The 22,882-nt window shown below is 50.2% G+C and overlaps 1 protein-coding gene across 2 annotated transcripts; it reads right to left on the bottom strand.

Moving 5' to 3' along the window:
- Nucleotides 1-22,460, bottom strand: LOC146398968 (uncharacterized). 2 transcript variants are annotated; one of them, XM_084980909.1, is made up of 12 exons: nucleotides 22,270-22,460; nucleotides 21,755-21,820; nucleotides 19,571-19,618; nucleotides 16,118-16,338; nucleotides 15,369-15,393; nucleotides 12,271-12,321; nucleotides 11,864-11,911; nucleotides 10,080-10,300; nucleotides 9,331-9,355; nucleotides 6,233-6,283; nucleotides 5,826-5,873; nucleotides 1-709 (listed from the first exon to the last, which is right to left on the bottom strand). In XM_084980909.1, the coding sequence occupies exons 5-12, from the start codon at nucleotides 15,382-15,384 to the stop codon at nucleotides 690-692; spliced, it is 480 nt and encodes a 159-aa protein (XP_084837035.1). In that variant the 5' UTR covers nucleotides 15,385-15,393; nucleotides 16,118-16,338; nucleotides 19,571-19,618; nucleotides 21,755-21,820; nucleotides 22,270-22,460; the 3' UTR covers nucleotides 1-689. The 2 variants fall into 2 exon arrangements, with proteins under 2 accessions (XP_084837035.1, XP_084837034.1); XM_084980908.1 differs by lacking the exons at nucleotides 21,755-21,820; nucleotides 22,270-22,460 and adding an exon at nucleotides 18,396-18,524 and having other exon boundaries at nucleotides 19,571-20,758.
- Nucleotides 22,461-22,882: the final 422 nt, after the last annotated feature.

Genomic DNA, 22,882 nt, shown 5'->3' with positions numbered 1-22,882 from the left:
TTTTGCAATCAAAGTGTACTTTATTAAAATTACTTTTACAGTTTTTATCTGTGTCTCATTCGGTGTCACTCTACATGTTTTAAAAATACCAACTCCAGGCATGGGATATAAAGAAACATGTCAGAGACATGAGGAGGGAAAAGGTGAGATATGGATGTTCCAGCAGCCAGGGTCTGGGCATGCAAGGCTCGGCCAACCATGTCATCCTGAAAGAGGGAGCGTGACAGAGTTCCCATGGTCAAAGGTACAAACCGACATGAGGCCACAGAATCCTTGGAAAGAAACTGGCTTGAGGGCAGTTGGTCAGGACTAAATCCACAGTCCCCTTCTTCAGTCAGGACTGATGCGGGTGACAGGACAGGGGGTGGACACTAGGGTGACTGCCTGACTCCAGTGCATTAAGTTCTACCTCTGCTTAAGGGGGCTTTCCTATACCTGTGTTTATTTTATCGAAAACTAGTTTTAAAAAAAGCAAATGGATAGGTAACAATTATTTAATACACAATCTTACATTCTACCAAAATCTTATATACCAAGTAGTAAACATGTATCAGAACTTAATACTAAATCTAGACAATAAAGAACTAAGCTTATACTAAAGTTGGCTCGTAATAGATGAAGAGTGAGGTCAATCTTGTATCCTGGTCAAGATGGAAACTTTTGGACTCTTCCAGTCCCAGGCTGAGGCTTCAAGGTGTCCCAGAGGAGTCTGCAACACAAACACAGGGATGCCATCACCGAGGAGGTGCAGAGTCAGATGGAAGGAGGGCTCCCCTGGGTGGATGTGTGGGTCCGTCAGGCTCCTCAGGGCCTGGAACTCCCCAGGGCTCAGATCCCCGTGGCACTGCCGTCTATGCTGTGCTTAGCTGAGGAGGTTTTCTGTTAGCAAAGAGGGAATACAATTGTCCTCCAGGAGCGAGTTCCCTGTGCATTGGGCTGGGCAGCCTTCAAGGGACTGATCCCTGCACAGTGAAACAGATGCAGCGGAAAGGGGAGGCTCCAGGAGACAAGGATGTAGTCCCTCCCAGTGGGGCCCTGGGAGGAGCAGGACATCTGATAACCCAAGGGAAGGGGTAACCAGCCCCTGCAGCCCATGCTTTATACCACTAACCATGAGACCTGTGTGGCAGAAATGGACAGAGGCCTGAAGACCTCCTTTTACCCTGAGAATGCTTTCTACCTCCTGGCCATTCTCGCTTGTGCTTTTCAAGGGGGGGGGGGGAAGAAGTGGAGAAATCAGTCTTCCTGTATTCAGACTATACTACAAAGCTACAGTCATTCAACTCTATGATCCTGGCGAAAAAGCAGCAACACTGATCAGTCAGAAAGCCCAGAAATAAACCCAAGCACCAAGGGTCAACTGCTCTATGGCAAAGGAGGCAAGAACATACACTGGAGGAAAGACATTGTCTTCCATCAGTAGTGCTGGGAAAACCGGACAGGTACCTGTCAAAAGTGCAGTGAGAACATTCACTAACACCATACACAGAAATAAACTCCAAATGGCTGGGCGACCTCCATGTAAGGCCAGATACTAGAAAACCCCTAGAGAACAACAGGCAGAATGCTCTTGGACATAAATCGCATCAAGATCTTGTTTGCTATGCCTCCTAGAATAATGACAATAAAAACACAACTAAATCAGTAGGAACTAATTAAGCTCAAAAGCGTTTGCACAGCAAAGGAGACCTTTTTTTAAAAAAGAAAAACTCCACAGAATGGGAGAGAATATTTGTTTTTTTTTTTTTTATTTTCCCACTGTACAGCAAGGGGGTCAGGTTATCCTTACATATATACATTGCAATTACAGTTTTTCCCCCACCCTTTCTTCTGTTGCAACATGAGTATCTAGACATAGTTCTCAATGCTATTCAGCAGGATCTCCTTGTAAATCTATTCTAGGAGAGAATATTTGTACATGATTCACCCACCAATGGCTTTACCTTCAAAATAGAGAAACAACACATACAACTCATCCACCACCACAAAAACCAAACAACTCAATGCAAAAAGAGCCGGAAGACCTAAAGAGACATTTCTCCAGATGAGGCTTAGGGATGGCCAATAGGCACATGAAGAGATGCTCAACCTTGCTTGGTACGAGGGGACTACACATCAAAACTGCAGCGAGGGACCACCCCACACCTGTTAGAATGGCCGTCATTAAGTTGATAGATAACAAATGCTGGAGGGGGTGTGGAGAAAGGGGAACCCTCCTACACTGTTGGTGGCAGTGGAAATCAGTGTGACCACTCTGGAAAAGAGTATGGGGGTTCCTCAGAAAACTCACTACAGTACTACCCTATATGATCCAGCGATCCCACACCTGGGCATCTACCCAGACAAAACTTTCACTCAAAAAGACACATGCTCCTGTGGAGTTCCCATCGTGGCTCAGTGGTTAACGAATCCAACTAGGAAACATGAGGTTGCGGGTTCAATCCCTGGCCTTGCTCAGTGGGTTAAGGATCCGGCGTTGCCATGAGCTGTGGTGTAGTTTGCAGACACAGCTCGGATCCTGCATTGCTGTGGCTGTGGTGTAGGCCAGCAGCTCCAGCTCCGATTTGACCCCTAGCCTGGGAACCTCCATATTCCACGGGAGCGGCCCAAGAAATGGTAAAAACCCAAAAAAATGAAAAACAAAAAAAACCCCAAACCCCCCTCAAAAAACACATGCCCCTGTATGTTCATGGCACAATTCACAAGAGCCAAGGCATGGAAGCAATCTAAATGTCCACCAACAGATGGATGGATGAAGACGATGGGGTACACATATACAATGTCGTACCACTCAGCTGTGTACAAGAAAGAAACAATGCCACTGGCAGCAACAGCGATGCCACTAAAGTTATCATGGTATGTGGCACAAGTCAGAAAGACAATGACAAATACCACATGACATCACTTCCATGCAGAAGCCAAGATAGGGCACAAAGGAACATATCTCCAGAACAGAAACAGACTCACAGATCTAGAGGACAGACGTGTGGGGAGCCAAGGGGGAGGGGAGAGGAAGTGGGATGGACTGGGAATTTGGGGTTGGTCGATGCAAACGCTTACATTTAGGATGGATAAGCAATGAGGCCCTACGCTGTAGCACAGGGAACTGTATTCAGTCTCTTTGGAGAGAACACAATGGAACATAAGAAGAGAAAAATAATGTATAAATAGGTGTGACTGGGTCCCTTCGCTGTACAGCAGAAATAGGTACAAAAATACCTCACTTCTTCAAAAAATACTTCATGTATATATAGGAGTCACACTCAGCCATAAGAAAGAATGAAGCCATGCAATTTGCAGCAACATGGACAGACCTAGAGATTATCATACTACGTGAAGTAAGTTAGACAAAGATGAAAGTTCTAACACTTCTATGCTGAATCTGAAACATGACTACAATCCAGCTTTTTTACAAAACTGAAACAACGCACAGACATGGGAAGCAAACTTCCATTAGCAAAGGGGAAAGGGAAAGGAAGGGAAGGGATCAATTGGGAGTGTGAGATTAATAGAGAAGCAACAAGGATTCACTGTGTAGCACATGGAACTCTATGCAATATCTTCTCATAACCTGTAAAGAAAAAGAATTTGAAGCTGTACACCTGAAACTAACACAATACAGTAAATAATCTATAGCAAAAGAAATTCAATAAATATTTTTCAGTATTAAGAGTTTCAAAAAATCATGAAGATGTGGTAGTAGAAATATAAATTTATCTTTTTATTCTATTGCTGCATGAAAAGTATATAGAAGAAAGGTATTCTCTTTTTCTTTTTTCAGCCACACCTGCAGCATATGGACGTTCATGGGCTAGGGGTCAGGGACAAGCTGCCTCTGCAGGCCTAAAACAGATGCCACAAGGTGGGATTTGAATCGCCTTTGCAATGTATGCCACAGCTTGCAGCAATGCCAGATTCTTCAACTGACTGAGCGAGGCCAGGGATTGAACCTGCATCTTCATGGACACCATGTCCTGTTTTTAACCCACTGAGCCACAGCAGGAACTCTGAGAAGACAATGCTTTTGAAAGTGTACTAAAACAAGTTACATTCATGTTATTAGATGACACAGTGAAAAGTCACTGAAAGGAATACAACAAATTTGAATCCTAGCCTTTCACTTTTCCCAAGAGAACACAGAACTGAATTGCCTCAGGGGTTGCTGCATTTGAACTTGTCATCTATGTCAAAGAATTTACAGAAGTTCCAACCTCAGTTTGAGAATGGGTGGCATGGGATGGCCCAGGCCATCCCTGGGCCTTACAGAGACTGAGGGAAGACCCAGACCCTGGAAATTCCCACTCAGGTTGGGATCCTGCCATGTCTTCTGTGTGATGCCAGGAGCACTAAGCATCCACAAGGATGCAGGGCTGGGCCAGGTGAGCCACTCTTCGTACATGAGCACTGAGGGATAGATGCCTTCATCTTGATTGTTTTCTGGAGCCCCGACATGAGGGAGGCCTTAGAGAGGCTGACACAAACTCAGAGGGAAAGGACCCTGTGTCACTTCTCTCAGGCTGAGATTGGTTCAGTACAGACCCGATGTGAATGCTCACCACCTGCCTCCATTTGGCCTGAGCCTCGGGGACCTGGGAGGGAGGAGACCAGGGCCAGGCTAGGAAGGGACACAGGGTCAACATGACTGGGATTTGGGGATCAGGGGATAGCAGTCTGATGGGAAGAGGGGGATCCAACAGGAGCTGTGACCACCTGGTCCTGCTGCCAGAGGCTCTGTCTGGGACATGGTCAATCCCAGGAGATGAGGTCACAGGGCCAGGAGAGAAAGGGTCTGAAGCAAGGCCAGCAGCTCCTTCACACAGTCCCCCAAATTCCTGCTGGCCAGGGGTGGTCTCTTTGGGCAGCTGGACATGGACCTCTCCCAGAGGGGAGGAGAGTCATGACAGCAGCCTGGGGTCAGCTGTGCAGGTGGACAGGACTCAAGGGTACTGGATCCTATGCAGCAACCCCAGATGACTTCTCCTTTATTTTATTTTATACTATTTTTGCCTTTTTCTTTATTCTAGGGCAACTCTGACAGGATATGGAGGTTCACAGGCTAGGGACAAAATGGGACCTGCAGCTGCCAGTCGAAACCACAGCAACGAAATACAGGATGCAAGCTGTATCTGCGACAAACACCATAGCTCACAAAAATGCTGGATATTTAAGACACCGAGTGAGGCAAGGGATCGAACCCGCAATCTCATGGTTCCTAGTTGGATTCCTTAACCACTGGAACTCCAAGTATGCCTCCTTTAACTCATCCAACTCTGCGAACATCCCTTCCCTCAGGACACACCGTGAGGACACAATAGGACAGGGAGGCCAGAAATCCCAAACATGCAGAGCCAGAGAGCTGCCTTCTCACCCACCACCTGACACTCACTCGACCAACTTGGTCTCCAGGGTCAAGGTGCCACCACTTCAGGTGCCACCACTTCAGGTCCCTCAAGGCCAATAAAGGAAACCAAGTCAACAGCTCTTGTGCACTGGGCCCTCACGGTGCCAATCACAAAGCAAACTTGCACAACGGGCAGAGACCAAAGCAGGAAGGAGCAGCTTTGGGAGGGAAAATCGATTCTCCCTCTCAAAGAAAAGGAGAGAGGAATACAAACACAGCACAACAAAGACCAGGGACCCAAGTCTTCTTCGTGGTATCCATTTCACAGGGGAAAACACCACAGCAGAGTGCCACTCATTAGGCCACCCACCCACCCACCCGCCAAGTCCTATCCCCCACTTCCTCCCTCTCCCGGCAGCAGGCGGAACCCAGGTGCTCCCAGGAACCCTCTCCCACTGGATCCCAGCTGCGTGCTCTTCCCTACCTGCAGCCTCCTCATCCTGGCGGCTGCTCAGGCTCTCCACCACTGAGTCTGTAGAAACACACCATCAGGGGAATCAAGGAGTTAGAAAGAGTGGCCCTCCCGTTTCTCCGGCTTCCCTGAGGTGACTACGGGTACAGAGCATCACCCTGGTTTTTCCTCCAGGTGCCCAGACCCTCCCTCTGCTCCATGGACTGAGACCCTTCCACACAAGGTGAGCACAGATGCCAACATTCAGGCATCTCATATCTGCTCCCTCTCCTTATTAAAGTAGGCGGTGAACAGCTTTACATCAATTTCTTTCTGTTTTTAAGTTTCAGACTCACCTGCCCCACACTCCAAGCAGCAGGCGTCACCCAAGTGTCCCGGGATCCCTCTCCCATTGGCTCCTACCTGAGAGCTGTTCTTACCTGTATCACTTTCATCATGGTTGCTGTCACTCAGACTCTCCATGAAACATACTGCAGAGACACAGACATAAGGAATCAAGGTGTTAGAGCCTGTCCCCCACACGTATCCCCTACTTAGGGTTGTTTGCGGCCACACAGCACCACCCTGGCTTGTCCTCCGTGTGCTCAGAACTTCCCTCTGCTCTACGGCCTCAGAAGCTTCCATAAAACATTGGCCACAGTGGCAAACCTTCAGAGATCGTGGGCTGCTGAGGGATGGAGCCTTACACATCTCCCTTCTACGAGTCCATCTGGAGGCCTCAGCTCCAGGGTGACACACCTGAAATTCCAGCTGCATGGACACACTTGTGTGGTGGCCCCTGGGAGTGAACCATAGGCTGCTTTATTCTGTTCACTGCAAGAGGCAGACCTAACTACTGACTGAACTCAATTAAGCAGAAATGGCTCCTTCTGGCCAGTGGCTGGCACACTGTGGACAGCAGCTCTACAGAAGCACTGAGGAGAAAGGGACCACTGCCCGTGAGGTTCACCTCCAAAACATATATAAAGAAAACTCATACACCTCCACAACAACAACAGCAAAGAAACCACCCAGGAGTTCCCGTCAGGGCACAGCGGAAACGAATCCGACTAGGAACCACGAGCTTGCGGGGTTGATCCCTGGCCTCGCTGAGGGGGTTAAGGATCCAGCGTTGCCGAGAGCTCTGGTGTCGGTCGCAGATACGGGTGGAGAAAAGGCTCCCCCGCCCCAGCATTGCCGATGCGAACGTACACTGGTACAACCACTATGGAAGACACCATGGAGGGTCCTGCGAAAACTGAACACAGCAGGGCATGCGACCTAGCAAGCCGAGCACCCTGGGAAATATCAGGACAAATGTATCCAGGAAAAAGACATATGCCCCTCTATGTTTATGGCAGCACTGTTCACAACAGCCAAGACAGGGAAGCCACCTCATGTCCACAGACAGATGAATGGCTCATGACGATGTGGTCCACATAGATGATGGAATTCACGACTCAGCCAGAAAATCGAAGAAGAAACCAATGCCACTCAAAACAATAGGGATGGATCGGGAGATTCTCGTGCAAAGTGAAGTACGTGACAAAGAGAAAGACGGATACCACCTGATCTCACTTAGAGGTGGAATCTAAAGCACGGCACAAAGGAACCTGTCCACAGAACCCACGGATGCAGAGAACAGACTTGTGGTTGTGAAGGGCACGGACTGGGAGTTTGGGGGCAGTTGATGCCAACTACGGCATTGAGAATGGAGAGACAACAAGGTCCTCCTGTTGCAGCACACGGAGAACGAGATCCAATCTCCTGTAATCGACCTGATCTCAGACGGCAATAATATCAAAAAAGGAACATACGTTAATGGACACACACGACTGGGGAACGTTGCTCCACAGCAGAGAGTGAAACAACACTGTACCTCCATTAAAATAGAAACAAACAGAAAGGACAGTGTCTAACAATCCACTGAATGGAAAGACAACCTACAGAAGAGGATATTTGTAAATCTTGTATTTGAAACAGGGGCTCATATTTGGAATATATGGGAAACAACTACAAATCAATTCAATCAAAAGGCAAATGCCTCAGTTGTAGATGAGTGGAAGCCTGGGAGAGACCCACCGTCCAAGAAGACCACAGAGAGCAGCACACAGAGGGCATGTTTCCCAAAGTCGCCTATCACAATGGAAAGGCAAAGCAAAGGCACCACGAGGTATCACCTCCCACCTGGTAGGACACGGAGTGTTTTCAAACCTGAACAGATGTTTGGGAAGATGTGACTGCCTGGGACTTCTGGACACTGTAGCAGGGAATGTCAACGGGGCCAGCCAGGACGGGAAACACCACGGCAGGACCCTGCAATCCCACTGCTGCATGGACATGTAAAGGAAGATCCATCAGTGTCGGGTAAAGAGACCTGCCATCCCAGGATCACGGCAGCGCCATACACAAGAGCCCAACAGAAACAGAGCCCCAGTGTCCACGGGCACACAGACTGAGAAAGACAACGGGGTGGATACAGACCATAGCAAGGTATTCCGTTGTCACAGAAGAAGGAAACCCTACCCATTGCAGCAATGCACAGAGAACTCCAGGACATTATTGACTGATTCACTTTTGGGCTTGAGGGCTGCCCCCGCAGCAGATGGAAATTCCCAGGCGAGGCGGCAAATCAGAGCTGTGGCCACCGGCCGACACCACAGCCACAGCCAAGCTGGATACCAGCCGCGTCTGGGACCTCTGCCGCAGCTCACCGCAATGCGGGATTCTTCACCCACTGGGCAAGGCCAAGGGTCGAACCCGTGTCCTCATAGGTACTGGTCAGGTTCATGAGCTCTGAGCCTCAACAGGAACTCGCTGGAGGACATCACTTCAAGTGAAGCCAGTCAGACACAGAAGGACAAAGACTCTCTGATGTCATGCACATGAGGTGTCTGAAAGACCACTCCTGAGCAGAGGCTGGAAGGGTGGCTGCCCCGAGTGGGCAGGAGGTGCGGGGGGAGCACAGCGTTCACAACACTCCTCGGGACACTTACAACCTCAAGAGGCTCGAGTTCATGGCACATGTTTGAAACAACAGCATGAAAGTCTGCACCAAGCAGAGGGGGAAGAAAAGAGGAAACGAAAGACCAACAGAGGAAGGAAAGCCTTTTCCCCAAACCTTGCTCCCAGCGGGTGCAGGGAGAATGAGGGAATGGACAGTTAGCCTGCGGTCATCATGAGACTGTTCAACGAGAAACTGGACAGCTATGTGGTGCTAAGGCACAAGTGACTCCCCACAAAACACACCCACTCACACTGGTTCACAATCACACCAACAGGCCCTCACACGCACACCCCCCAATGTTCCCGGACACCTACCCCCACCATACAAAGAGCCTCCTTTCCTCCAGGGACCCGAGGACTTGGGATGGCCCTTTTGTGGGAAGTCAGTCTCTTTCACCCCATCCTTCACCCCCTTTCCCAGGAGGAACCCAGAATCAGGGTGTCTCTGCAACCAAAGGGGCAGGAAAGCACCCCCCGCCCTTCCTCAACACCTGGACTTCTCCTCAGCAGAGCCGGGTTCCAGAATACTTACGGCTTTCATCGTCCATCCCGTCCACCTGTGATGAGAGAAAAGAAAACACTGTGAGTGTCACAGCATCCTCTGCACTGTGGCCACAGGTCTTCCTGTGGTTGCGGACCGCAGGCACACAGACAGAAGGCAGAGTTGAGTCCGTTTCCCCAAAAGAAGACAGCAAAGACACCTGTGGAAAAGGCACCAGCTTTTCATGGAAGACCTCCCAAGCCCACATTCATTTAAAAAACATTCAGGCTTCTTTGGAGTTCCCGTCGTGGCGCAGTGGTTAACGAATCCGACCAGGAACCATGAGGTTGCGGGTTCGATCCCTGGCCTTGCTCAGTGGGTTAAGGATCCGGCATTGCCGTGAGCTGAGGTGTAGGTTGCAGACGTTGCTCGGATCCCGCGTTGCTGTGGCTCTGGCGCAGGCCGGTGGCTACAGCTCTGGTTTGACCCTGAGCCTGGGAACCTCCATATGCCACAGGAGTGGCCCTAGAAAAGGCAAAAAGACAACAAAACAAAACATTCAGGCTTCTTCAAAGACAAATGCTCCCTATGTACACTTGGGAACTGATGTGGTCCCTTTTGCCAATGCCCCTTGGAAGGAGTTATTGGTTGGTACCAAACTTTGACTCAACATTCCTCCACAGAGGAATGTGCATATATCCTCTATAATGGACTTGCTCAGATTTCCTTTTCTGAAGTAGGCACATCCAAGAAGAAAGGAGGCACCTTTTTAAATCTCCGATCAAGAAAGGTGAGCTTACCTTGGGGGCAAGCTGGTCTTCCTGCTCAACCAGGTTGCTGGCTGGGGACTCCTCGTCATTTTCAAGGGATGGGCCTGCCTCCTCCTCTGCCTCGTCAATGCAGGCAGCCTCCTCCTGCACCTTCTCAGTTCCCGGCCCCACCTCCTCCTCATTTGCCCCAGCCAGGGCCTCTTCCTCCGTCTTCTCACTCCCGCCGGCCTCCACAACATCATCGAGGGTTGCTAGGGGGACACACAGTCACTGTCAGCAAGGCGGTGGTGCTGCTCGGGAGGTACTCTGGGTACCTCACCTGACTGGACATGGGCTGAGAGTCAAGGGGTGGGGGTGGGATGAAGCACGGATGGAGCTTCTCTTGGCCCATCCTCCCGGGTAAACGTTTTGAAGGACGGCAGAGAGCACCTTGAAAGACCTGAGAAAGGGAGCCTCTGCCTCTCTTGCTAAAGGGAACCTCTCCGTGGCATATTCTCCATCTGAGAAATGGCCAACACGAGCATGCAGGCTCTGCTGCCATGACAGAGTCTCGTGAATCCTCCTGCCCATTTTCCTCTCCAGCCACATTCCTCCATCTTCTGAAATGGCAGGAGATCATTTCAGCTTCCCTACTCTTCCCACAGGGTGCTCCTGTGTTCACACGCCATCCTCTGGGATGTTTCGCCTCTTTTCTTTTCTTAGATACATAATGCTTCTCTTTGGAATACTTTGGCAATAGGAAACTCACGGGGAGAGCAGGCCTTCCCAATGCTATGTACTTTGCACCACTGTCCATAACAACTTTTCTCATCATAACTCATAGGACCTCTGCACCCATTCAGGAATGACTCCCCCTTCAGCCCTGCTGCCAGGTCTTGGCCATTTCTACTTTCCATCTCTGACACTCTGCCGAGTCTGGTTACCGCCTATATGTTGAGTTGCACGATATTTCCTTCTCTGTGCTGCCTGATTTCTCTATTTTTTTTTTCTATTGATACTTGTTGCTTTTTAGGGCCACACACATGCCATATGGAGGTTCCCAGGCTAGGGGTCTAATAGGAGCCGTAGCTGCCATTTTATGTCAGAGCCACAGCAAGGCAGGATCCCAGCTGCATCTGCCACCTACACCACAGCTCACGGCATTACTGGATCCTTAACTCACTAAGTGAGGCCAGCGATCGAACCCGCAATCTCATGGTTCCTAGTTGGATTCCTTAACCACTGGAACTCCAAGTATGCCTCCTTTAACTCATCCAACTCTGCGAACATCCCTTCCCTCAGGACACACCGTGAGGACACAATAGGACAGGGAGGCCAGAAATCCCAAACATGCAGAGCCAGAGAGCTGCCTTCTCACCCACCACCTGACACTCACTCGACCAACTTGGTCTCCAGGGTCAAGGTGCCACCACTTCAGGTGCCACCACTTCAGGTCCCTCAAGGCCAATAAAGGAAACCAAGTCAACAGCTCTTGTGCACTGGGCCCTCACGGTGCCAATCACAAAGCAAACTTGCACAACGGGCAGAGACCAAAGCAGGAAGGAGCAGCTTTGGGAGGGAAAATCGATTCTCCCTCTCAAAGAAAAGGAGAGAGGAATACAAACACAGCACAACAAAGACCAGGGACCCAAGTCTTCTTCGTGGTATCCATTTCACAGGGGAAAACACCACAGCAGAGTGCCACTCATTAGGCCACCCACCCACCCACCCGCCAAGTCCTATCCCCCACTTCCTCCCTCTCCCGGCAGCAGGCGGAACCCAGGTGCTCCCAGGAACCCTCTCCCACTGGATCCCAGCTGCGTGCTCTTCCCTACCTGCAGCCTCCTCATCCTGGCGGCTGCTCAGGCTCTCCACCACTGAGTCTGTAGAAACACACCATCAGGGGAATCAAGGAGTTAGAAAGAGTGGCCCTCCCGTTTCTCCGGCTTCCCTGAGGTGACTACGGGTACAGAGCATCACCCTGGTTTTTCCTCCAGGTGCCCAGACCCTCCCTCTGCTCCATGGACTGAGACCCTTCCACACAAGGTGAGCACAGATGCCAACATTCAGGCATCTCATATCTGCTCCCTCTCCTTATTAAAGTAGGCGGTGAACATCTTTACATCAATTTCTTTCTGTTTTTAAGTTTCAGACTCACCTGCCCCACACTCCAAGCAGCAGGCGTCACCCAAGTGTCCCGGGATCCCTCTCCCATTGGCTCCTACCTGAGAGCTGTTCTTACCTGTATCACTTTCATCATGGTTGCTGTCACTCAGACTCTCCATGAAACATACTGCAGAGACACAGACATAAGGAATCAAGGTGTTAGAGCCTGTCCCCCACACGTATCCCCTACTTAGGGTTGTTTGCGGCCACACAGCACCACCCTGGCTTGTCCTCCGTGTGCTCAGAACTTCCCTCTGCTCTACGGCCTCAGAAGCTTCCATAAAACATTGGCCACAGTGGCAAACCTTCAGAGATCGTGGGCTGCTGAGGGATGGAGCCTTACACATCTCCCTTCTACGAGTCCATCTGGAGGCCTCAGCTCCAGGGTGACACACCTGAAATTCCAGCTGCATGGACACACTTGTGTGGTGGCCCCTGGGAGTGAACCATAGGCTGCTTTATTCTGTTCACTGCAAGAGGCAGACCTAACTACTGACTGAACTCAATTAAGCAGAAATGGCTCCTTCTGGCCAGTGGCTGGCACACTGTGGACAGCAGCTCTACAGAAGCACTGAGGAGAAAGGGACCACTGCCCGTGAGGTTCACCTCCAAAACATATATAAAGAAAACTCATACACCTCCACAACAACAACAGCAAAGAAACCACCCAGGAGTTCCCGTCAGGGCACAGCGGAAACGAATCCGACTAGGAACCACGAGCTTGCGGGGTTGATCCCTGGCCTCGCTGAGGGGGTTAAGGATCCAGCGTTGCCGAGAGCTCTGGTGTCAGTCGCAGATACGGGTGGAGAAAAGGCTCCCCCGCCCCAGCATTGCCGATGCGAACGTACACTGGTACAACCACTATGGAAGACACCATGGAGGGTCCTGCGAAAACTGAACACAGCAGGGCATGCGACCTAGCAAGCCGAGCACCCTGGGAAATATCAGGACAAATGTATCCAGGAAAAAGACATATGCCCCTCTATGTTTATGGCAGCACTGTTCACAACAGCCAAGACAGGGAAGCCACCTCATGTCCACAGACAGATGAATGGCTCATGACGATGTGGTCCACATAGATGATGGAATTCACGACTCAGCCAGAAAATCGAAGAAGAAACCAATGCCACTCAAAACAATAGGGATGGATCGGGAGATTCTCGTGCAAAGTGAAGTACGTGACAAAGAGAAAGACGGATACCACCTGATCTCACTTAGAGGTGGAATCTAAAGCACGGCACAAAGGAACCTGTCCACAGAACCCACGGATGCAGAGAACAGACTTGTGGTTGTGAAGGGCACGGACTGGGAGTTTGGGGGCAGTTGATGCCAACTACGGCATTGAGAATGGAGAGACAACAAGGTCCTCCTGTTGCAGCACACGGAGAACGAGATCCAATCTCCTGTAATCGACCTGATCTCAGACGGCAATAATATCAAAAAAGGAACATACGTTAATGGACACACACGACTGGGGAACGTTGCTCCACAGCAGAGAGTGAAACAACACTGTACCTCCATTAAAATAGAAACAAACAGAAAGGACAGTGTCTAACAATCCACTGAATGGAAAGACAACCTACAGAAGAGGATATTTGTAAATCTTGTATTTGAAACAGGGGCTCATATTTGGAATATATGGGAAACAACTACAAATCAATTCAATCAAAAGGCAAATGCCTCAGTTGTAGATGAGTGGAAGCCTGGGAGAGACCCACCGTCCAAGAAGACCACAGAGAGCAGCACACAGAGGGCATGTTTCCCAAAGTCGCCTATCACAATGGAAAGGCAAAGCAAAGGCACCACGAGGTATCACCTCCCACCTGGTAGGACACGGAGTGTTTTCAAACCTGAACAGATGTTTGGGAAGATGTGACTGCCTGGGACTTCTGGACACTGTAGCAGGGAATGTCAACGGGGCCAGCCAGGACGGGAAACACCACGGCAGGACCCTGCAATCCCACTGCTGCATGGACATGTAAAGGAAGATCCATCAGTGTCGGGTAAAGAGACCTGCCATCCCAGGATCACGGCAGCGCCATACACAAGAGCCCAACAGAACCAGAGCCCCAGTGTCCACGGGCACACAGACTGAGAAAGACAACGGGGTGGATACAGACCATAGCAAGGTATTCCGTTGTCACAGAAGAAGGAAACCCTACCCATTGCAGCAATGCACAGAGAACTCCAGGACATTATTGACTGATTCACTTTTGGGCTTGAGGGCTGCCCCCGCAGCAGATGGAAATTCCCAGGCGAGGCGGCAAATCAGAGCTGTGGCCACCGGCCGACACCACAGCCACAGCCAAGCTGGATACCAGCCGCGTCTGGGACCTCTGCCGCAGCTCACCGCAATGCGGGATTCTTCACCCACTGGGCAAGGCCAAGGGTCGAACCCGTGTCCTCATAGGTACTGGTCAGGTTCATGAGCTCTGAGCCTCAACAGGAACTCGCTGGAGGACATCACTTCAAGTGAAGCCAGTCAGACACAGAAGGACAAAGACTCTCTGATGTCATGCACATGAGGTGTCTGAAAGACCACTCCTGAGCAGAGGCTGGAAGGGTGGCTGCCCCGAGTGGGCAGGAGGTGCGGGGGGAGCACAGCGTTCACAACACTCCTCGGGACACTTACAACCTCAAGAGGCTCGAGTTCATGGCACATGTTTGAAACAACAGCATGAAAGTCTGCACCAAGCAGAGGGGGAAGAAAAGAGGAAACGAAAGACCAACAGAGGAAGGAAAGCCTTTTCCCCAAACCTTGCTCCCAGCGGGTGCAGGGAGAATGAGGGAATGGACAGTTAGCCTGCGGTCATCATGAGACTGTTCAACGAGAAACTGGACAGCTATGTGGTGCTAAGGCACAAGTGACTCCCCACAAAACACACCCACTCACACTGGTTCACAATCACACCAACAGGCCCTCACACGCACACCCCCCAATGTTCCCGGACACCTACCCCCACCATACAAAGAGCCTCCTTTCCTCCAGGGACCCGAGGACTTGGGATGGCCCTTTTGTGGGAAGTCAGTCTCTTTCACCCCATCCTTCACCCCCTTTCCCAGGAGGAACCCAGAATCAGGGTGTCTCTGCAACCAAAGGGGCAGGAAAGCACCCCCCGCCCTTCCTCAACACCTGGACTTCTCCTCAGCAGAGCCGGGTTCCAGAATACTTACGGCTTTCATCGTCCATCCCGTCCACCTGTGATGAGAGAAAAGAAAACACTGTGAGTGTCACAGCATCCTCTGCACTGTGGCCACAGGTCTTCCTGTGGTTGCGGACCGCAGGCACACAGACAGAAGGCAGAGTTGAGTCCGTTTCCCCAAAAGAAGACAGCAAAGACACCTGTGGAAAAGGCACCAGCTTTTCATGGAAGACCTCCCAAGCCCACGTTCATTTAAAAAACATTCAGGCTTCTTTGGAGTTCCCGTCGTGGCGCAGTGGTTAACGAATCCGACCAGGAACCATGAGGTTGCGGGTTCGATCCCTGGCCTTGCTCAGTGGGTTAAGGATCCGGCATTGCCGTGAGCTGAGGTGTAGGTTGCAGACGTTGCTCGGATCCCGCGTTGCTGTGGCTCTGGCGCAGGCCGGTGGCTACAGCTCTGGTTTGACCCTGAGCCTGGGAACCTCCATATGCCACAGGAGTGGCCCTAGAAAAGGCAAAAAGACAACAAAACAAAACATTCAGGCTTCTTCAAAGACAAATGCTCCCTATGTACACTTGGGAACTGATGTGGTCCCTTTTGCCAATGCCCCTTGGAAGGAGTTATTGGTTGGTACCAAACTTTGACTCAACATTCCTCCACAGAGGAATGTGCATATATCCTCTATAATGGACTTGCTCAGATTTCCTTTTCTGAAGTAGGCACATCCAAGAAGAAAGGAGGCACCTTTTTAAATCTCCGATCAAGAAAGGTGAGCTTACCTTGGGGGCAAGCTGGTCTTCCTGCTCAACCAGGTCGCTGGCTGGGGACTCCTCGTCATTTTCAAGGGATGGGCCTGCCTCCTCCTCTGCCTCGTCAATGCAGGCAGCCTCCTCCTGCACCTTCTCAGTTCCCGGCCCCACCTCCTCCTCATTTGCCCCAGCCAGGGCCTCTTCCTCCGTCTTCTCACTCCCGCCGGCCTCCACAACATCATCGAGGGTTGCTAGGGGGACACACAGTCACTGTCAGCAAGGCGGTGGTGCTGCTCGGGAGGTACTCTGGGCACCTCACCTGACTGGACATGGGCTGAGAGTCAAGGGGTGGGGGTGGGATGAAGCACGGATGGAGCTTCTCTTGGCCCATCCTCCCGGGTAAACGTTTTGAAGGACGGCAGAGAGCACCTTGAAAGACCTGAGAAAGGGAGCCTCTGCCTCTCTTGCTAAAGGGAACCTCTCCGTGGCATATTCTCCATCTGAGAAATGGCCAACACGAGCATGCAGGCTCTGCTGCCATGACAGAGTCTCGTGAATCCTCCTGCCCATTTTCCTCTCCAGCCACATTCCTCCATCTTCTGAAATGGCAGGAGATCATTTCAGCTTCCCTACTCTTCCCACAGGGTGCTCCTGTGTTCACACGCCATCCTCTGGGATGTTTCGCCTCTTTTCTTTTCTTAGATACATAATGCTTCTCTTTGGAATACTTTGGCAATAGGAAACTCACGGGGAGAGCAGGCCTTCCCAATGCTATGTACTTTGCACCACTGTCCATAACAACTTTTCTCATCATAACTCATAGGACCTCTGCACCCATTCAGGAATGACTCCCCCTTCAGCCCTGCTGCCAGGTCTTGGCCATTTCTACTTTCCATCTCTGACACTCTGCCGAGTCTGGTTACCGCCTATATGTTGAGTTGCACGATATTTCCTTCTCTGTGCTGCCTGATTTCTCTATTTTTTTTTTTCTATTGATACTTGTTGCTTCTTAGGACCACACGCATGGCATATGGAGGTTCCCAGGCTAGGGGTCTAATAGGAGCCGTAGCTGCCATTTTATGTCAGAGCCACAGCAAGGCAGGATCCCAGCTGCATCTGCCACCTACACCACAGCTCACGGCATCACCAGATCCTTATCCCCCTGATTGTGGCCAGGGGTCAAACTCACAATCTCATGCTTCCTAATCGGTTTCACTGCTGGCACGCCATGATGGGAACTCCTCACTTTTGGTCAAACAGTACTTAGTTTTTTTTTTTGGATCATCCTCTTGGTATCCTATTTAAAATTTTACTTTTGTTTCCGGTAGAATACTGTTCTCTTCTGTTCACATATCGCATTTGATCTCTCTCCTGATCTCTTGTCATTTGTGATTGGTTTCATCTCTTTGCTGTTGGGAATAACGTCCTTCTACAGATGGGAGTGTACACGTTCTCTATGGTAACATACTGGGGCCTCCTAATATTTTGCATGTGTCCAACCTCAACTACTGGCACAGCCCAAAAACTGAATGTGAATGTAAATGGGGAACTTTTCATTAATTAAAATTATAGGAATCTTTTGCTGCTCAGTGTACCATGAGTTCCCCATTCAGTGCTGGACGTTGTCATTGGTGGAAATTGGAGGAATGGGTTAGAGGAGCTTTCTGTAATATCCACCATTTCTTGTTAATATAATCTTGTTCTAAATCATTTCTAGTATTGTTTTCAAATTGGGAAATGTGGTTCCATGCAGGGATCTATTACAACTGGAAATGTTAAATATCAGCAAATGTCATAAAATGAGTGAGGTCACCTTTGCTATTAACCAGGAACCAAATGTCGATTTTAAATGAATCATTATTTCCATAGTTGGGAAATTACCAACTGAGTTATTCAATTTATTTTTTGCTTTTTTTGTCATTTTGCCTTTTCTAGGCCTGCTTCCCTCAGCATATGGAGATTCCCAGGATACGGGTCTAATCAGAGTTGTAGTGGCCTACAGTGACCACTGCCACTGCAACTCAGGATCCGAGCCACATCTTCAACCTACACCATGGCTCACGGCAACCCTGGATCCTTAACCCACTGAGCAAGGCCAGAGATCAAACTCACAACCTCATGGTTCCTAGTCGGATTTATTAACCACTGCGCCACGATGGGAACTCCGAGTTAGTTCGTTTGAATTTGCATCATGGAATAAAAGAAAGATGTGGCGTAGCATTTGTAGAGTTTGTTCTGAAATTTGGAACACGGAATGAACTAGAATCATTGTTCAGGCCTGGATGTATTGAGTCAGGTTCCACAGTACCTTCATCTGGCTCATTGGCAGGGTGCACCCTGTTGTGTGGCCACCATGGGATTATTCCAGCCAAGGTGGTAAAGAACAAAATTGCCCTCAGACTCCTGAAGCAAGATCCTAGGTTTCCAAAGCAAGATTCTGGAAAATACATGACAACAGAGAGAACGAGTGACATCCTGATTGCAGAAGATAACAGGGAAATGACTAATAATTGACTCCCAGGCCAAGCCCTCAAAGCCCATAACACCCGGCCGCCCAGAAGAGCCTTCAGAATCCAAGTTCTACTTAGAAAGATCTTGCTCTTTGGGGTGCACTTCAAAACATTACCTCCCCACACAGGTTTCGTGTGAAAATGCCTCTGGGTAGCGGAGACAACCTAGATAATGACCATGCAGAATGGTCTGATGTCAATCCCATTGGTTGACTGATTGATTGTCACCACTCCCAGGGGATGCAGTGGTTCCCAACCCAGGCACTTGATTCTGCACCACGGAAGGGATCGAACACTCGATCTTTAGCCTCTAGGACACTAGGGAACTCCTCACATCCCCTGTAGAAGAAACACATGCCACAAAAGGAGATGTAGATCTGTCTGTGCCTCAGTTCCCTGTTCTGGGCATCCAACTCTGGGAACGCCCCTTCCCTCAGGACACACCGTGAGGACACAATAGGACAGGGAGGTCAGAAATCCCGAACATGCAGAGCCAGAGAGCTGCCTTCTCACCCACCACCTGACACTCACTCGACCAACTTGGTCTCCAGGGTCAAGGGCCTAGGAGAGCTTTGGGTGCCACCACTTCAGGTCCCTCAAGGCCAATAAAGGAAACCAAGTCAACAGCTCTTGTGCACTGGGCCCTCACGGTGCCAATCACAAAGCAAACTTGCACAACGGGCAGAGACCAAAGCAGGAAGGAGCAGCTTTGGGAGGGAAAATCGATTCTCCCTCTCAAAGAAAAGGAGAGAGGAATACAAACACAGCACAACAAAGACCAGGGACCCAAGTCTTCTTCGTGGTATCCATTTCACAGGGGAAAACACCACAGCAGAGTGCCACTCATTAGGCCACCCACCCACCCACCCGCCAAGTCCTATCCCCCACTTCCTCCCTCTCCCGGCAGCAGGCGGAACCCAGGTGCTCCCAGGAACCCTCTCCCACTGGATCCCAGCTGCGTGCTCTTCCCTACCTGCAGCCTCCTCATCCTGGCGGCTGCTCAGGCTCTCCACCACTGACTCTGTAGAAATACACCACGTGGGGAATTGAGTTAGAAAGAGTGACCCTCCCATTCCTCCTGCTTCCCTGAGGTGACTGCAGGTTACAGAGCATCACCCTGGGTTTTCCTCTGCTCCATGGACTGAGACCCTTCCACACAAGGTGAGCACAGATGCCAACATTCGAAGGACAGCAACGTGCTGAAGGAATGACCTTTCAACTTCTTCCTTCTATGGCCCTTTATAGCTCCTACCTCTAAACTGACACACCTGAAATTCCACCTCTACACACACTGAAAAGGGGATAGCTGAGTAAGCAATTGAACGGTGCTGTGTTTTATATGAATGGATTGCACTATTTATTACAGAATTCCATGAAGTATAAAGAGGTGATCTGCCAGTGACTGCCACATCAGGCATCGTGTTCAGGGTGGAGATTCAAAGATGAGCAAGATATGACCTCCCCTCCCCGGACATGCTTTACTGCAGACCAGTTGGCTGGTCTGACCTGATCATTCATCTGTAGGTATCTCCTGTGCTCATGAACCTGTGCCAGGAATTCTGGGAGGCCCTGCAGACACCCAAAGAGAGATGGCAACGGTGACATTCTAGACCGATTCCTAGCAGAACCCACGGGTAAGCAGAGGTGCTGTGTATGGCCCACAACACCTGTGCTGCCATAATCAGAGCTCAGTGCAGAGGCAGTGAGGGACACGCCAATGTTTTCACGAGCCCGTCCTTCTCATGGTGCTGCTGGAGTAGCTGGAAAGCAGGCTCAGGGCTCTAAGAAAGGAAACAACTTTTACACTGAAAACTACAAAACACTGCTGAAAGAATTGAATAAGTCACAAAGAATTCAAATGACATTCCATGTTCACAGAGGGGAAGGAGGAGTGCCCATTGTGGCTCATCAGGAATGAACCCAACTAATATCCATGATGAAGCAGGTTCAATCCCTGGCTTCACTCAGTGGGTTAAGGGTCCAGTGTTGATTTGAGCTGTGGTGTAGGTCACAGACGTGTGTTGTAGGTGTGGATGTGGCTCTGGTGTAGTTTGGCATAAATAGCTCAGATTTGACCCCTCACCTGGGAACTTCATTATGTCATGAGCAAGGCCTGAAAAATACAGAAAAATAAAAAAAATAGATTGGAAGACGGAATATCATTGACATTTCATACTACATGAAAAAACAGCAGGTACACTACAACACATATCAAAATCTCAATATCATTTCTTTTGGTCTTTTTAGGGCCTCGCTTGAGGCATTTGGAGGTTCCTAGGCTAGGAGCTGAATCAGAGCTACAGCTGCTTGCCTATGCTACAGCAACAGCAACTTGGGATCTGAGCCATGTCTGCAACCTACACCGTGGCTCAGGGAAAAGTCAGATCCTTAACCCACTGAGCAAGGTCAAGGGTCGAACCCGTGTCCTCATAGGTACTGGTCAGGTTCATGAGCTCTGAGCCTCAACAGGAACTCGCTGGAGGACATCACTTCAAGTGAAGCCAGTCAGACACAGAAGGACAAAGACTCTCTGATGTCATGCACATGAGGTGTCTGAAAGACCACTCCTGAGCAGAGGCTGGAAGGGTGGCTGCCCCGAGTGGGCAGGAGGTGCGGGGGGAGCACAGCGTTCACAACACTCCCTCGGGACACTTACAACCTCAAGAGGCTCGAGTTCACGGCACATATTTGAAACAACAGCATGAAAGTCTGCACCAAGCAGAGGGGGAAGAAAAGAGGAAACGAAAGACCAACAGAGGAAGGAAAGCCTTTTCCCCAAACCTTGCTCCCAGCGGGTGCAGGGAGAATGAGGGAATGGACAGTTAGCCTGCGGTCATCATGAGACTGTTCAACGAGAAACTGGACAGCTATGTGGTGCTAAGGCACAAGTGACTCCCCACAAAACACACCCACTCACACTGGTTCACAATCACACCAACAGGCCCTCACACGCACACCCCCCAATGTTCCCGGACACCTACCCCCACCATACAAAGAGCCTCCTTTCCTCCAGGGACCCGAGGACTTGGGATGGCCCTTTTGTGGGAAGTCAGTCTCTTTCACCCCATCCTTCACCCCCTTTCCCAGGAGGAACCCAGAATCAGGGTGTCTCTGCAACCAAAGGGGCAGGAAAGCACCCCCCGCCCTTCCTCAACACCTGGACTTCTCCTCAGCAGAGCCGGGTTCCAGAATACTTACGGCTTTCATCATCCATCCCGTCCACCTGTGATGAGAGAAAAGAAAACACTGTGAGTGTCACAGCATCCTCCCCACTGTGGCCACAGGTCTTCCTGTGGTTGCGGACCGCAGGCACACAGACAGAAGGCAGAGTTGAGTCTGTTTCCCCAAAAGAAGACAGCAAAGACACCTTAGGAAAAGGCACCAGCTTTTCAAGGAAGATCTCTCAAGGCCATGTTCATTTAAGAAAATTTTGGTCTTCTTCAAAGAAAAATGCTCCCTACCATACACTGCAGAACTGATAGGGTCACTTTTGCCAATGCCCCTTGCAAGGAGTTATTGGTTGGTACCAAACTTTGACTCAACATCCCTTAAAAGAGGAATCTGCATATATCCTCTATAATGGACTTCCTCCGATTTCCATTTCTGAAGTAGGCACATCCAAGAAGAAAGGAGGCACCTTTTTAAATCTCAGATCATGAAAAGTGAGCTTACCTTGGGGGCAGTCTGGGCTTCTTGCTCGGCCCTGTCGCTGGCAGGGGACTCCTCCTCGTTATTTCCACTTGTTGTGGCCTCCTCCTCCACCTTGTTATTGGGCGAGCCTTCCTCCTCCTCATTTTCCCTGGCTGGGGCCTCCTCTTCGGTCTTCTCACTCCCACTGGCCTCCACAACATTGTCTTTTGTTTCTAGGGGGACACACAGTCACTGTCAGCAAGGCAGTGATGCTGATCAGGAGGTACTCTGGGTGCCACACCTGACTGGACATGGGCTGGGAGTCAAGGGGTGGGGGTGGGATGAAGCATGGATGGAGCTTCTCTTGGCCCATCCTCCCGGGTAAACGTTTTGAAGGACGGCAGAGAGCACCTTGAAAGACCTGAGAAAGGGAGCCTCTGCCTCTCTTGCTAAAGGGAACCTCTCCGTGGCATATTCTCCATCTGAGAAATGGCCAACACGAGCATGCAGGCTCTGCTGCCATGACAGAGTCTCGTGAATCCTCCTGCCCATTTTCCTCTCCAGCCACATTCCTCCATCTTCTGAAATGGCAGGAGATCATTTCAGCTTCCCTACTCTTCCCACAGGGTGCTCCTGTGTTCACACGCCATCCTCT

The sequence above is a fragment of the Sus scrofa genome, chromosome 10 (genome assembly GCF_054392235.1).
Source record: "Sus scrofa isolate SSC_HxYL_T2T_F1_AM1 chromosome 10, Sscrofa_HxYL_maternal_Yorkshire_Landrace_v2.0, whole genome shotgun sequence".
Taxonomy (NCBI): Eukaryota; Metazoa; Chordata; class Mammalia; order Artiodactyla; family Suidae; genus Sus; species Sus scrofa.
Note: the sequence above shows the minus strand (reverse complement) of the source record. Positions and strands in the feature narration are given on the sequence as shown.

What these genes read in the sequence shown, in the direction of transcription:
- LOC146398968 (XM_084980908.1), bottom strand. Translation starts at nt 19,670, where the DNA reads ATGGGAGGGTCACTCTTTCTAACTCAATTCCCCACGTGGTGTATTTCT. An exon ending in CCATGATGAAAGTGATACAG is followed by an intron (nt 11,912 to 12,270) that starts GTAAGAACAGCT and finishes GTGTTTCTACAG; the next exon opens with ACTCAGTGGTGGAGAGCCTG. An exon ending in AAGACCAGCTTGCCCCCAAG is followed by an intron (nt 9,356 to 10,079) that starts GTAAGCTCACCT and finishes CTCTCATCACAG; the next exon opens with GTGGACGGGATGGACGATGA.